We start from the raw sequence: 16,770 nt of genomic DNA, 5'->3' as shown, positions 1-16,770 counted from the left end.
TGTTCGTTATTTATGGGGGTTAACGGGTGCTACAAAAAGGGTCAGGTTTTTTTCTTTAAATGTAAGCACTGAGGAGGGACTTGTGTTTTTAATTTGGCTTAGGTGAGGGATATAAAACTTGAAAAGGTAGTATTTTATATTTCTTTTAAATAAAAAAGTCACACCCCAGCTGGCCCCTTCCTCAGATAAATAACGTACAGTCCCCTAACATCAGCATAGATGCTAAGCAATGACCTGCTGTGGACGGGCTCACAGAAAAACATATGTTAGCCACGTAAAAAAGTCAATATTTTTTTAGTGTACAATTTACCTTCCATAACAGCTGATGGAGGCAGCAGTAGGGCAGTAGCTCTGCTGTTCAGTGCAGTAAAATTACTGTTTTTATCAACGGAGGCTGGTGTTTTTGATATAAGAGCTTCAAATCCCCATCGGACAGAGCTGTCTTATGGCAAGGTAAAGCGGTGAATATACTCTAAATATAAATAACGTAGCTTCACTTAAACTGACCTTGTTTTTTTTTTCCAGGTGGCTTAAAACTAATCCATGAAGTTTGTTCAGTGCCGTTTGATTATATATACGAGACGCAGCAGTTTTCTACCCCAGAGTTATTGTAAATAAACAATTGTGATTGTGAGTGTATATCTTAGACTGTGTAAATAATATAGGTTTATTGCAACAAGCTGAAAGGGGCATATCTTTACCTGCCGAGTCAGACATACTTCTGTCGATAAATTGATTCTCCCCGGTGCACGCATACTGGGAAACGGACAACGGTCTGGTTAAATGGCCTAGTCGAGCTATGGTCATACTTCAGTTAAACTGAGCATGTATACGTACTGAACGAGGTTAAAATGGCAACACTTCTCTTCAGACAAGGCAATTTCCTGTGTTTCTGAGTGAGCTGATAGTGATCCAAACTAATGCTTGGATTAAGAGTCTTAAAACCTCTCCATCCTACCCACCCTTAAGCCCCAAGGAAATAGCTTCACTGCTGACAAGCAGTTATGGAAGCCAACTCTTGGCTTTGTCCCTGACTGTGAACGGCGCAATGGGCTGCTGACAGGTTCCTCATCAACACAAGCTGCGCTGTCGCAATGACAGGAAGCGTTTGTCTCAATCAGCAGGTTGCTCAGATGAATTCTGGGAGTTGGGCCTTGCGCAAATAGCATTCTTAGTTCCCACACCTCCCTCCCCCTTACTCGGGGACCGTCCACGCCGGGAACAAAACCCTGGGAATGCGAGCTATGCAGCGCTGCAGCTCGGAGACACCTGTTCAGACAGCCAACACAGGGCAAAGCCTCCTACGCTGGGCCTCGCCTGAGCCGCTGCATCCGACCCCACCCTGACCTCGACTGCCTAGTCTCCACACTCCAGCACTGTGGGCACAAAAATCAAGCATTTTTAATGACACGGGCACTCATGCGGGCCAGCCAAGACCACGTCCAGGTGGCAATCCTTTGCAGCCCTTTTGAACACATTTTCCCCGTGTTTGATGCCTTCTATAAAGAGCCTGTGAACCCAGCAAGGACATAATAAAACCATCACATACTGGTCACGATGCTAAGCTGTTGACCTCTTAATCAGCACAAGCCACAGTAATGAACTGGACTGAAATACTTCTAATCAAAGTCTCCTGGGAGAGTCCCCCTGCCCAGCTGGAATACAGACTAAAAGGCCTCCCACCTTTTTTTAGAAAAGATTTAAAAGAAGAACTAGGCTACTCCCAGTGAGAGCAGAGGAGCCGGCCAAAACTGCAGACGAGCCATTGAGGTTTCAGAGTTTACACAGAAATGTCTGCTCTCTGGAGAGTCCCCTCAATGGCATTCAAATACAAGGAAAGGAGGGTCATTGTCCATGTCTCTCTCTTTCTCACAGCCAGAGCACCATAACAGGGACAAAGACAAGGAACAATGCGGATGAATGATGGGACATGGTGCAAACTACGTACCTGGCAAGCAAGCAGGACGGTTTCAAATTAATGAACGTAGACATAAATCTAAATGTAACCTTTAAAGAGCCCCTATGGTAAAAAAGTCAGATTTCCACGTATTTTTTGTTCGTAAAGCAGGTATTGGTGCTGTATAAACACTGTGAAAGTATCAAAACACTCACAGAGAGAGAAATGCACGCAGTCCATATTAAGAAACTGTGCCTTTAAATGCGCTGGCAGGATCTGTGAAAAGTTGTGATGTCACAAAAACACTACATAGTAAGGATTTGCCGTATCATATTATTGATGATGATGCCAGTATAATTTTGAATTATCATATTCAAAATTATACTGGCATCATCATCAATAATGAAGTGATGAATAATAAAGAAAAATTCATAAAAATTCATATTGTGATAACGACAAACTTCTATTTTGATTACATAATGGGGTCATACTGCTACGCACGGCAACAGCAAGCGTGGCTGAAAGCAAAATTGCTTCCAACCAGGAGAAGTGAATTTTGATCAGTTTTATTTTGTTGTAATGTTTATATTTTATAAATAATGTGAATCTCTTTCTTAGTTACTGTTGATGTTTGTAAACTAAAGAAATTAGTGATTTTTGTTCAGTTTTCACTGAGTATTTCAAGGCGAACTACGTTTATGTTGACACATACAACTATAGCACTTATTTTGTTCTAATTGTACGTTCTTGAAATAAATAACAGAATACTCTCAGTGTTTTTATAATAGTAAAGAATATCATTATCACAAAAGTACCCTGAAATATACTGATATTATTTTACCCACTATCCAGATTGGTCCAAACTTAAAACATAAACATTGTAAATTGTTGGAATATTTTGTGTCTGACAGGAAGTAAACATGGGCCCAACCTGTTGCCTTGCAATGCAATTTCAGTAAAAACCTAGACCTACATATGCTCAAGTGGAAACAAAAATCACAAGTATAAACCAGAAAAGGAGCATATTATGGGAACTTTAAAGTAATATTGAGAGTAATGATGAAAACAGCTCTGCAGTGTTTTGGTTTCATTCAGTTTTGCTGTAAGATGCTCCTCTAACTTTAGCTTATAAAACAAGTGGTTTAACATCTGAATTAACTTTTGTTCCTGCCCCTAAGCATCAAGTACTGCACTTTTCCTGAATGATGAGCATGCGAGCATTCAAAAAGTATGCAGACTCTGTTGAGGGGAATAAATGACTCAATGGAATGCTAAATAATGGCATTTCCATTTTTAAAGAAAATTGCTACTGACATCTTGGGTCTCTCTGGATTTTCACCACATCAAGAAACAGATGGTTTCGTAGCACTTATGAGGGTTATTAAGCATTTTCATGTTAAAGTAAAGACACACAAGGGTCTTAGATCATGTGACAAGAACTCATTCATATAATGGCATACCCTCAAGCAATAATGGTTATGAAAGAATAGTGTAAGTTAGTGATCCCAACTTAAGGTCTGCAGGCCAAATCTGGCCCCTTACAGGATGCCTGATGGCCCTCTAACCATTTTCTAATTCACAATTAAAATAAAATGATTCACACTGGGGATCGTGTTTGTACTTTTAGTATACATAAGGTGCCAGAGAACATAAAACAGCATCAAAATAGAGATTGTTTGCCAAAAAGTGCCAGGAGGATCCCCCAAACCCCTGACAGAGGTCCCAGCTAAGTCCCTAATGTCCTGAAATGACCTAGAATCACAGAAATATACTGAAATCCTAGAAATATCACAAAATTTTATAAATGTCCTAAAACCCTAGAAATGTCCTAAAATCCTTGAGATGTCCTTAAATCCCAGAAACGCCCCAAAATCCTAGAAATGTCCTAAAATCCTAGAAATACAAGAAATGTCCTGAATTAAAAAAATGTCCTAAAATCCTAGAAATGTCCTTAAATCCTAGAAATGATCCAAAATTCAAGAAATGTTCTAAAACTCTAGAAATGTCCTAAACTCCTAGGAATGTCCTAAAATACTAGAAAGGTCCTCCAATCATTGAAACATCCTAAAATCCTAGAAGCGTCCTAAACTGACCTAAAATTCTAGAAATGCTCTAATACTCTAGAAATGTCCTAAACTCTTAGGAATGACCTAAAATACTAGAAATGTCCTCCAATCATTGAAACATCCTAAAATCCTAGAAACGTCCTAAACTGACCTAAAATTCTAGAAATGCTCTAATACTCTAGAAATGTCCTAAACTCTTAGGAATGTCCTAAAATACTATAAATGTCCTAGAATCATTGAAACATCCTAAAATCAAAGAAGTATCCTAAGATCCTAGAAATGACCTAAAATCCTATAAATGTCCTAAAATCCTAGAAACATACTTAAATCCTAGAATTGTCCTAAACTCCTTGAAACCTCCCAAAAATCCTAGAAATGTCCTAAATCCCTTAAGATATCCTCAAATCCTTAAAACATCCCAAAATCCTAGAAATGACCTAAAACTTAGAAGTGTCCTTAAATCCTAGAAAGATAGGGCCCCTGTCCTCCTGTCATTTTGCAAAAGTGCCCTACAGGCAAAGCAAGTTGAGCATCCCTGCTGTAAGACCGAAATACTTTGTGTCACCTATGATTATATTATACAAATGTGAAGCATGCAAAACAAATGGCTGGATATGATGGAGGCTGGCCAAGTGCCGAGCGTCCCGGTGGGGCTGCCAGCTCAGAGGCTGTCGGCGCTATCAGCCAGTGACAAGCTCCGTGTCACCACACTTGACTCTGCGGGGCAAAGGGGCTCTGTATTCCCTGCGGCCATGCTGCACGGCACGCTGCACTTCCTGGAGAGGAGGAACTCCGTGCGTGCAGGGTGTGGGTGTGTAGTGTTTTGTGGAAGTTAGGGAGTGTGACACGAGGAAATTCTGTCATTGTGGTTTGCGTATACGTTACCAAAATCCTTCTGTTTTCTAGGCTTCGCTGTGCGGTAATGAGAGGTTCAAATGCAGCTTTTGTAGTCGTTACCATGAACAGCTTATCATTTCATAACATCATGTTAGCCCTGCAGTAAAGCTGCATTCGCTTTCCCGCGGAAACAAGATGTCAGGTGAAATTTAATTGAGACAAATAGCACTAAAAAGTCATTAGCCCATTCGTCAAGAATTGCATATTTGGGTGTGCATATATTTTTAGAGAAAGCAAGGTTATGCTCTGATTAAACTACTTTAGTACACCAATGCTAAGCTCCCGGAGAAATATATATTATATAAATGCACCTAGCTTTAGGTTAGCAATGACATATACAGTATATTTGCTGCTAGGTTACTTCATTTAGCTCCTCGGTACCACACAAACCAAGTGTAGTGATATTGCTCTGTCATAAGGTGAGTAGGTGGTTGTATTGTAGCTTTGTCCCCCGTATTCACAATAAAGCCATGACGATATTTTCGACAGTTTTCATGCGAATATTCACTCTGCCTTTTTGTTTTCAACAGCTTAACAATTGGAAGGATAACGTAAGTTTGTAGCTACATACAATATGTTGGTACTCACTTTGCATAGGAGGTCGGAGTTGAATGGTTCCTTGTCGGTCACAATACTCCAGCGGTTCCTTTGAAGACAAAACTTTTCCGTTTTTTATCCTCCGCTTTTAAAAAACTGAGATTTGTTCCCTTAAACCTCCTGAACTCATCCCCGCTTTCAGTGGAAGATCTTCTCAACACAACCTTTCAAAATGTTACGCCTCGGCTGTGCCACTCTCTCCAAGACAGATAAAGTGCTCTGTTCAAGGCGCTGATTTGGAAACGGTTTGTTTATTTAAACGCAACGTGAGCGGCTGACTGTGTGACTACGCTAAACTGTTCTGAGATCTGCGCCGTGCAGCGCTTTCAGCACAGAGGCCGCCCAATCTGCTCGCTCATTGGTCGGTATTGTTTCAGGGCGTGTCCGATTGTTCGCTTCTGTATTTTGATTGGTTCATGTTTATGTCAGTCATTAGCTAACGCCTCCGTTGTAAGTTCGCCTCTCCGCCGACAGGAGGAAACCAAACAATCGCACTTGGACCGCATCATTTTTTGAGAAATAGTGTTTATAGACATATATAAAGAAGCTGCAATTTACAAGACAAAAGGGTGACTAACATAAAACATTATTTCATTTTTCTAAAACATAAACGACTTGCTTTCAATGAAATCATTACAAATAAGACTAGTTAATTGCATCATTAATTGGAACTGTGTCATATTAATATGATTTATGCATTTTATGCCCTTTGGCACAGAGAACCCGTATTTTTTTTAGTAGAACTTATAACTGCTCTAAAGTTTGATTATTTATCAAACCATAGTCCATATATTGGCTCCTGCTTGTGAAATCACTGGCAAATAATTTATGCCAAATATAGCTTTGCAATAAAGGGTTTTTTTAAAAATAAATAAATAAATAAATTAATATATTTTATGTAATTTCATGTTTTCTCTTAATATTGTTTTTACGTACGTACAGATTTTATTTTACATTGGAAAAAACTCTTTTCTTTAGCTGTATTTATTTTATTTTATTTCATTTCATTTTTGTAATTTGAATTAAGTGGACATGACTTTTTTTTCTGAATTAATTGTAATTATCTTATTTGGGAATGGTCAGCTACCGTCATTGGCTATGACTTGTGCGAGTTACACCAGTTGCTGTTAATAAAAGTTGTTCGATACCTCCCCCTGCAGGTCATTCTATGATACAATGCAACAAGTAGTCAAAGATGGGAACGTGTACTTTGCACAGGGATGTGAGTTGATTTTCAACAAAAACTATAAATAAATTTTAAAAAATGTGTCCTAAAGTAGCTGAGGTTAGACTACACCGCTGATGTTGGTGACAATACCTCCACCATTCTCCTGCAGCACACTTAATATCTGCACTCTATTTATGTCATATTTCACATGTATAGCCCCAATAATACTTATTTGACTTTGTTTTTTGCATTTTCCCTCTTGTATGTATTGCATTTGTATTTTTTTTTTTCTTTATATGTCAAGCTCAGTATACTCAACATACATCATTGTAAGCTAAAGCATAGAGACTGATTGTATATATGTGTGTGTGGACATGTTCTAGAAAAGTGCAAACAATAGCAGAACCCCTCTTTGTGTCCTCTTGTCCCACATTAAAGTGCGTTGTGTGCCAAAACGCTGAACCGCAGCTTCTTTTGTCCTCAGCGGGGGATATGATGTGGGCTATATTGTGTGGGAACAATGGAGTCCAGCCTCCCTCTTTGACTGATACTCACTCTGAACCATCAATACAACCTGGTCAAAGCCACGAAATCTGAGGGGACTGCATGCACACACATCTCAAAGGCCCAAGTTTAGACTTGCAAATCAACATGATGCTCCTAAGGAGGATTCCCGAGGGACTCTGGGGTTTGTGGCACTCTGCACTGATTGAGATATATATGTATATTTATATTTATTTTTTTACATTGAAAAATAACCCTTAATGATAGTCTCACTATTGTTTTTATGCCTATATGTGTGGAACCCTTTTCAGGGTTCCTACAGCTCAAGACAAGTTAAATTTAAGCCTTTTTAATACTCCTGAGAATAAGACCAATGGAGGAAAAAACAAAAACATGAACCCGCATAAATCACTTAGGGTTAGAACAATTTTGTCCAAATGTTTATAGTAACTAAGATAAAGTCTAACTTTTTTGGTTACAAAGTTGAATTAAAAAATAAAATAAACATAAAAAAATCTTTTGAAGTTGAACACATGGAAAACATATTGTCATAAATATCCATTTGATTTGCCTTGACAAAAAATTTTTAACTTGTCATTAGATTGGGTGTGGTAAATGTACCTGTGTTGTTGGTTCCTCTGTCATATTCTGTTATCCTATTCCATTAATTATTTAGAAGTTCATTTTTGACATTTTACAACACAATGCCAGAAAAAAAGGACTTTTTAAGCATTTTTAATACTTTTAACAGATTAATTTGAGACATTTTAATACGAGCCAAGGCCTTATTTTTGGATTAATGAATTCAATGTCTTTGAAGACTTTTTAAGGACCTGTGGGAACAAAGTTTTTATTCCAGCTGAAGACTGAACTGTTACAACAACTAAAATATTAACATAAAACCACCTTTGTCATTTTTAATTATAGTTTCCACAGTGTAGAGAGCACCAGCAGGGGGCAGCAGACTCCAGTTTAAACCACAGACATATGAGCTTAACCTGTTGACAGACATGGAGGTTATTGATTTGAGGATTCTGCCTAAAAATACAAGTATTGCCTTTGTTTTAGATCTATGAACATCCTGTTGTTGACCCTTACTTGCTGGTTTAATATTGCATTCTATTATTAATGCACTTTAAAAGTATTTAGTGTTGCTACTACAGTCAAAAGACTTTGCCAGATTTGCTCAGATACTGACATGTTTTGGGCTTTTCCTCCCATAAAAACTGCTTAACACACCGCCATCCGAGCAAACAACATAAGCAATCTAAAGTGACCATCAAAAACCCAAGAACAACATGGCCCTGGCGAGGCATATTTTATTTCATTTGTCAATATACTTCAGGAAACAATATACAAAGCAATGATGTGGTCACCTTTACTGAATGTGTGGTGCAGTTCAGTTATAGACTCAATAGATAGTATGGTGGGAAAAAAACAGGCCTTTGCAGCTTAGGACCCTGCTCTCCAACAGCGGGGAACAAACAATAAAGAGAGGGATGAGACGTGCTCCAAAAACAAACCCTGTGCGTGACATGCTCATTGAAGATCTCATTGGTGGAACGGGGATGAAATAAAGTGTTTGCAGGTTCAATGACACTTAAGACTTCCGACAAGGCACTAGAACCAAACCTTACGCTCCAATAAAATAACCAGTGCTCGCTTTAGTTGAACATGTTTATTACAATACATACATTTCACATTTGACCTTGTGACCTCTCGTTGCCCTGCTCTGACACAAGAGGCGATCCACATACATCCGTCTCTAACCCGCTGTAGCTGGAGCACCCCTCCTAAAACTGGGTGCAAATAAAAATACGTGGATATCATTGTGATTTACTGCTCGTCACTACAACTCTTATAAATAAAACCTTTTTTTTTCCTTTAAATTCTGCGTCCTCTTTCTTAAAACTCCACTGTATGTTAGCGACTGTACAAAGGAATGAACCAGTGGTGCCCACCTCGTCTTGAAACGGGGAGAAAAAAAAGAGAAGAACAAAAAAAAAAAGAAAAAAGAAAAAAGAGGAACCGAAAGTGTTGGAACACAAAGGAAACATGGAGAGCGTGAGGCGTCACAGGAGAGGGTGTGGCAGGGCAGGGCTGAGGCCAGAGGGGGGAGGGGATGGTGGGAATGGTCCAAAGCAGCACGCCATCACATCTCTTTAAATTTTTTTTTGTTTTGTTTTTAAATCACTCACTCCACCACACCACCAGGCACTGTTTTTTTTTCAGACTGGGACATGCAGGGCCACCAGAAGCTGCAAGTAGATCACTGAACCTTTGTGAGCAGACATGATAGACCTGCGGAGAGGGGATGTTTACGGCGCCTGAGTACAGCTTACAGTTCCGCCCAAAGAGGGCGCAGGAGGAGAATCTAAAGAGTAATCACCAATATTTGAGGAAAGAAACTACAATGACACCAGTGTGTTATGCTTTATGCTAGGCTCCTGTGTATAGAAATGGCTTCAAACATCCTCCTCCGCTTACGTGCAGGTCGCACGCGCTCAGCGGTTCAATGATCTATGAACTGACGAAATGAAGCTTTTAAGTCTGCAGACGAGTTAACATGAAGGAAAGGCTAGCTAATGAATGTAGCCGCCTAGGCGTTGATTAGTTTGGATGTCAAAAGCTTTGATAGGCATGGCTTTCCATGGCTTCAATCTACAAAACATATTTACAACATAGATAATAACATCTACAAGAAATCTACATTTTTTTTCCCCGCAGTGGGTTTTTTACAAAACAGAGTCTTGTAAACCACCCCGCCCTCCCCCTCCGACAGCTCGTCGCGTCTCCCTCTTGGCTCTCCCAGCCCCAACGGTCCAAAGCCAACCCGACTGCAGCTCCTGTGTGTGTTAAGACTGGGCTCAAGAGGAGCTGAACAAAACTGCTCTCCCTCCAGCTTCCAACTATGTGCAATGGGTCTTCCCCCTTTTCCCCCAAAACCTCCCGCTTCCGCTTGCCACCAGAAGTTCTCAAACCATGAAAGAATTCTGATTCTTCAACTTTTCAAGTTCTTTGATTTGCTGTCTCAGAAACAGTATCCTGTGGAAGAGACAAAGAGGACAACAGTTACAGCGTGTGTGCTTAGAGTGAGGCTTACTTGATTCCTAGTTAAAACTACACGTTGAGTTTAGAAATTTGGGTTTGCAAACAGTTTTTAGACCTGAAAATAGGCCCACATCAGAGGCAAATTGGTGTTGACTCAGCGCTCACTAATCGGGTGTTCTCAGCGCTTTGTGTGCACTGTTCAAAGACGCGAGGCTTATCGATGCATCGCAGACGCTCCCAAAATATCCAGCATGCTTAATATCTGGACTTGTAGCAGCAGTTCTCAACCTTTTTTGGGAACTTTATCGGCAAGCACCAGCCAGTGAGAGCGCAAGACAGGCTGAGAACAGACACAAGCAGCACTTTGGTGTGTGTGTCTGAGAGAACGAGAGCGTAACAGAGTATTGTGCTTAATTTTTTAAAAATGTGTACTATAATCTTACTAACTTTTTCAGAACGCTGCTGCAAGACAACTTAAAGACTCCCAGTTACAAGACAGCAAGTGGTGTTGTGTACACTCAGCTTTACATTATAACACGTGCAAGCTTCAAGACAACAAACGTATTCTCACCTCTGCTCACGCAATGTCGCTTGTATTTCACAGACTCTGACCAAAGACCGCAGGTTTTTGAGCTCGGTGCAGTTCTCAGACATACAGATGCTCCCCATGGTGTGAGCCTCTTCACGTAGCCTTGATGCCTTGATAATACGTCACAAGCAAAAGTTGTTTAAAGGGTGTTGCCATGGGTAACACAAATCGGTAGTTTTCCAGTCAATAGAAATGATGGTGAAATGTCAGTGGTACCAACCTGTTTCTCTGCGTGTTCTGCAGGCCAGCCCTGCACATGTTTGATAAGATTCTCATTAAAGTGGGCAGCGAGGGTGGGGGTGAAGGAGCAGGAGGGCCGGGCTGCTGAGGCGGAGGGAGGAGCGGAGGCAGAGTTGGGGGCGGTGCTGCTGCTGGAGGAAGAGACATGGTTGGGACCCGGGGAGGGACTCCTCTGACTGCTGCAATCAACACAGACACAGGGAGCGTTTCAGCACTGAAATACATGGTACTGGCTTTTCTTTACTTTTTTGGTTTTCCATTTGGCAAAAGTAACTGGTACCACTTTTTTTTTGGTACCTGCTCTCCTGGGGTTCCAAAAAGGCAGACCAGGTACTATGACGTACTAAAAGGTGACTTGAAACACTACAGACCACTGATTGGTCAGACAGAATCATCACTGAGTCATCAATGCGCTGCGCGCACGGAATACCCTGAACAGCGCAAACCACAAAGCTATTGTAGCAGCCGCAGTTTTGCATCATTTTTTTTCGTTTCTCCACATGGTAACCTGAAAGATCACGCCGTGGTTGCTCGAGGAGGTGCAAACGTTCCTCACCTTGCTGGCCGACAAGTAATATGTCAATTTTGTGTGTTTTTGCTCATATCTTTCCATTTTCAAACATCTGTAACCACTATTTCACTTCCGTGTTTATCCCTGCTGCGGCCATCTGTGAGTGAAGCGGTGCTGCGCTCAGATTCCTAACTTTACGTAGTCACCTGAACTCGTGCTCATCCGACAGAAGAGAAATGTTACTGGTGCTGTTAACTGCTTACAGTGGTATTAGCAGAATCGTTTTCGCAGTAACTCTGTAATTGACCGCGTGCTGCTGTACACTTTGTGCATGTGACGTGTTTTAGTAGCGGTGCGGACCAGAAAATGGGGCTCGCCCCGAAAGCCACTGTGTAATTCAAACCCTGTGCGTATGTGTGCGTCACATTGAAAATGACGCCTTGGCCGTTTGGCACGACGTCGTTATGACGACCAGCTACACTGAGGCGGTACTATCTTCTAATGGAAAACGACCCCCAGAAAAGTACCCGATACCAAAGGCGAGAAGTGTAGAGTAGAGCTGGTACCATGTAGTGGAAATGCATCATAAACGTCAACAATTCACAAAAAAGACATCATCGTGTCCTCAGCAGGTATATTAAAAACTAGTCTTCCTTTTTTCCAAAGCTTTGATCACATGACTTTCAATAGAGCTGATCACAAAATACAGGTCTGTTTACAGACAACGGCAGGAAAACAATCGCGATCAAGGCTCTCAATACCACAACTCAATATCTTAAAGGTTTTAAGTGATAAAATAACTAATACTTTCTACAGCTTGGTTTGACAAAGTCTCAAAACAAAAGTGTGTGCCGTGCTGAGGAAAAACTCAAGTCTGCAGCAGCTGTCTGTCAGTGTCTACACTCATCTGTTCAGTCAATGCTGCTGTGCACTCAGAAGCATTTTGACAGCACTTACAGGGAAATGGACAACCATAAGCATCACGCTCATGTAGAGAAAAAAATGTTTTAAAGCCTACTTCACATTTTGGGTCACTGCTGGGTGCATAAAGCATGCCCTGTTCCACAGCCAGAGATAAAGATGGACCACTGAAAAGAGACTCTGCTGTAGACATGAGCTACGGTTACACGCACACATTTATTACAAACACGACGATACTCTGAATGTGATGTGGGTCATATAAAAACCATATTCCGTTTACATATTCTGAATCAGGACAGGGTTTTTTTTATTTAGCATTTTCCATTTAAAATGTGAGATATGCCGGTATTATTCAGGTTTTAGGAGCATTATTTGAGCATGTATACATCCAAATCAGAAAACAGTCTCAGTTGAGGGGTTTAACTTCAGTTTGGGACACACAGCCTCTCGTCTGTTTATGGTCGGCACTGTGCGCTGTCATGGATATGTTATGCACAAACCTGCTTGCCAACGTTTTGTAAGGTTGGTGTAGAGGTGCATGCAAAATAAAAGCCCACATTTATGGTCGGGAAGGAGAGTCATAACTACTTTTAAACTTCCTGACAGACTTAAATATCAATAGGTTTTTGGATACGTGCAAATAATCTGCAGCACCGAACTTTAAATGAAGGTGAAGGAAGGAAAGAGGGAGTCCGACAAGTCTGCCACTGTCAAGAAACTGGAAAAATCCTCTTTTGATTCAAAAAGGCAAAATGACAAGCTGCTCCAGCTTTTTTACTTCTCCATACTTTTACATGATAAACGACATAGTATTACACATATATTACCCATGTGAACAGCTTAATAAGAATATTGTCTTTTGCGTAATAAGGGCAAAAAACAGGCGATTTTTGTGCTTGTAAACGTTCTCATGGTGTTAGGTTACAACTGTTCAGGGCTAACTGACAGACAAATATCTGCAGCTGCAAACCCAGCTAGTTTAAGTGCTACAGGCAGTGGAAAAAAACATCTTATCCAAGTGAAACTGAGACTGACTGAATAAACGGACAGGAGTCTGTTCTACCACTTGTGAGCTAAAAACTGGAGCATGGAGGCTCATGTTTAGTGCCCAGTCATTCACTAATGAAACTTCTGAGCAAATTACTGACTTTGAAACTTTCAGCAACACCGGACTCTCCCTTTTGTGATAAAATATTCATGTAAACTTGCGTGTGGTCTGCATCTACCAAACAATGTCAGAGAAACCAAAAAACTGGAGGCTTGTATGAACAAAGTTAATCAAAACATTTCCACTGCAGAACTGAACAACAAAACAACCACCAACTGCTTCCTTTTTGGAAACTGTCGCACTAAAGAAATGAATGACTGAAGAATGAAGATGAGAAACTACTAAATGAAGCAGATGCTTATTGTTCCATCAATGAACAGCAGATGGTGCCACAACATTATACAACAGAGATAACCTACAGACAGGAATTACTAACTTCTTGTGCTGTGGTAAAAACTCCACTCGTGAGCTGATGTGAATGAGCTCTCACATTTTGGCAGATAAAGTATTTCCACTGTATTTGGCTGCATGTGTAGAAAAACACATGAGTACACATGGCTTTCACAGGTCTTAAATATTTTACACAACGATGGCACAGGCCTTGCATGCTCTGGTCAAAGAATAGTTCAGCACTCAGGGAGAAACACATTACACTCAAAAAGAGGATCAGTTCCATGATATCAGCCACTTCAGAACACACAAATAATGAAGAGCCACGTTCAGCGAACTTAATTCACTTCCTGTGCCGTTATTGTTTCCAAACTCGGGCGTGTTGTGTTTGTACCTACCCTTGGCGCTGGAGGGTGCGCGGGGAGGCCGTGGTGGCATCGTGACTGTGCTGTTTATCGCTTGAGAGGGACTGTTGGGATGCAGGCTGGGGATGAGATGCCTGCTTCCCTGCTGGCGTGCTCACCTAAACGCAGCAAGTTAGAAACACTCTATCAGGACAAATCCCCTCCGCGGGACTCTGATACAAGCCTATAGATAATGCTTAGTGAGCACATTTTGTCTCGCAATCCATCCTAAACTGGATTCTGTTCATGCTTGTTGAACACTGAATTTCTGTCTTACTTTTGTCTGCGAGATGACGGGTTGTGAGCTGAGGAGGGGTTTAAGGGGACCGGCGTTGGTCTGTGGCGTGCTGATCCTTGGAGAAACATAAGACCTGGGCGATGAGGCGTCCGATGTTAACGACATGGGTGACTGGTTCGATTGTTGGGCTGCTGGACGTACACAAACAAAAATAAAAAAAAAAGACAATCTAAGGGGTCAATGCATTCTACTCAATTGACACTGTGCAAAAAAATCACTATATGAGATATGAACAGATGATCAGTGAAATTTTAAAAGACTGTAAACAAATACTACTCAGGAAATTGGTTTTCTGTTAGCTGATGTTATCATCATCATCATCATCATCATAGTCATTTACCTCACAGGAAACAGACAGGAAACCTGAACGATTCCCTCTGCTGTCACTGGTTAAAACATTTATTATACAACACACATATCTACACTCAATAGTAAAACAGCCATCTGCATGGACTTCTTTTACCTTGGTTGGAGAGTTGAGCAGCTTGAGAGAGGATAGTAGTGATATTGAAAGCTGATGGTCCAGCAGTGAGGATCTTATGGAGCATCGACTGTAATGAAGCTTGTGTGACAGCAGCTGTGAGAACTGGAGAAAGGCAAACAGACACACAGTCAGCCCGTGCACTGGTTTTTTAGGTGCTGCTAAAAGAATGCTTTCTGAACTGCAACACGGTGAATTTGACAGTCAAATTCAGTAATGTCTCCCATGTAAACGTGTCCAGTAACAAAGGCATTTAGAAAAGGCTATGGTGAAAAAAATGAAAGCTTGCATGTTTCTACTGAGAACACAATATTTTGGGGTTTGAATGGTATGGTTTAGGGCTGTGCAATACAAATACAAATATCTGACGATTCTTTTTGTTTTCCATACCAAGTTTTACTGAGTCACCAGGACATTCAGTGTGACAGTGACATTTGCGTAATATAGTGAACAAGCTAACAGCCCTTAAGAGTGCATGTGCACCAATGTTTTTTACCGACACTGGATATCAAACAAAAGCCAGAAACTGTATCGTACTAAGTTGATGTGAGCTAGAAATTCACCACTTCTAAGCAGAAGGTCTCTCCTTGGGCTGCCCCCTTAAAGTCTGAGATTGGAATCACCAGTCGGAGACCCCTGAGTTGAATGAACTGAATGAGTGTTCATGACGGTCAAGCTACTCTTTGATATAGGCTGCAGCAGCACAGAGGAAAAGACACTGCACTGTAAGGCTCAAAATTAACATTATGTTCTCTCTTCTTCTTCGATGGGGTGAATTTTACAGCTATCAGAATCTTAATACACTCCAGTCTCTGTTTTTGTTTGTTATCTAATGTTGGCAAAATATGGTTTCGCCCATACGTGATCTCTTGTTAGCGCCAATATCATGTTTACTATATCACATGAATGCCACTGTCAAGCAAACTAAACATCCCACTGAGCCCTTTATATAGAAAATAAAGCAAACATATGAATATTCGTATTTAACGGCCAAATCTGATTTGACTGACATTGTTCTGAGTCAAGTACAGCCCTAGTCTCTCCTCTCTCCCCTCTGTACCGCTGCCTGCATGTCCGCAACTTCCAGTACCAAAGAGTAGTGTGAAAGTCAAGAGGACTAACTCTGCAGCAAAATCTGGGGACCAAAACATCCCCAAAAGATCAGTGCTCAGAAAAAATGACTGCTCGACTTGAAGCAATCTCAGTCGACTGTCTCCGACTGATGATTCAAACCGTCTGACTTTCAAAGAGCAGCCTTAGTATGGGCTAAAGGTTTATGATTATTATGTAACAACATTAATTTTTTCACACCATGGTTTGAGGAGCAAAATGAGCATTTTATCAAGTTTAGGTTTTGTTCCAGACACACTTCTTTTGCCTGCCTCCTGAACAGATCAACATATAAATAAAATGTATATGGCATCTATTTATGTTTTCATTTTCCGGGTTTGTGGATATTAAAAAGACAGAACACTAGCAGGACAACATGAGGAAAAACAAAACAATGAAGACAGGACATTTAATAAAATTTTGGCAAAGACCAAGGTGATGTTAGCTGTCAGGTGTTGTGTTGGTGCATCATGATCACAGTTTCTGTACAGTGGCTGATCAAGTTCACAACCCACATCAAATAACCTCTGGGAGCATTATAATGAAGTAATCTTTGCTCATGATTATTTGCATAGAAATACCAGAATGAGCAACAGAG

The 16,770-nt window shown here is 40.8% G+C and overlaps 2 protein-coding genes across 7 annotated transcripts in view; both read right to left on the bottom strand.

The window, feature by feature from the left end:
- Positions 1–5,736, bottom strand: part of mpp7a (MAGUK p55 scaffold protein 7a) — a 175,035-nt gene extending 169,299 nt beyond the window's left edge. For all 5 annotated transcript variants that reach the window (XM_088072300.1, XM_088072301.1, XM_088072302.1 and 2 more), the window contains exon 1: positions 5,449–5,736. The gene's annotated coding sequence lies outside the window, so the exon portion shown is untranslated. The remainder of the gene's footprint in view (positions 1–5,448) is intronic.
- Positions 5,737–8,431: 2,695 nt separating this feature from the next.
- The window catches only part of waca (WW domain containing adaptor with coiled-coil a), a 29,822-nt gene continuing 21,483 nt past the window's right edge, over positions 8,432–16,770 (bottom strand). Inside the window, exons 8-13 of one of the 2 annotated variants that reach the window (XM_042510387.2) lie at positions 15,045–15,167; positions 14,561–14,709; positions 14,278–14,402; positions 10,990–11,188; positions 10,752–10,879; positions 8,432–10,174 (exon numbers count right to left, since the gene is read on the bottom strand). In XM_042510387.2, coding sequence (XP_042366321.1) covers positions 10,105–10,174; positions 10,752–10,879; positions 10,990–11,188; positions 14,278–14,402; positions 14,561–14,709; positions 15,045–15,167 — 794 coding nt within the window. In that variant the 3' untranslated portion in view covers positions 8,432–10,104. Of the gene's footprint in view, positions 10,175–10,751; positions 10,880–10,989; positions 11,189–14,277; positions 14,403–14,560; positions 14,713–15,044; positions 15,168–16,770 lie in introns of both variants that reach the window. The other variant, XM_042510386.2, reaches the window with a different exon arrangement.

This window comes from Plectropomus leopardus, chromosome 21, assembly GCF_026936395.1.
Source record: "Plectropomus leopardus strain MGB_pleo_1.0 chromosome 21, ASM2693639v1, whole genome shotgun sequence".
Taxonomy (NCBI): Eukaryota; Metazoa; Chordata; class Actinopteri; order Perciformes; family Serranidae; genus Plectropomus; species Plectropomus leopardus.
This window is presented reverse-complemented; position numbering and strand designations above follow the sequence as displayed.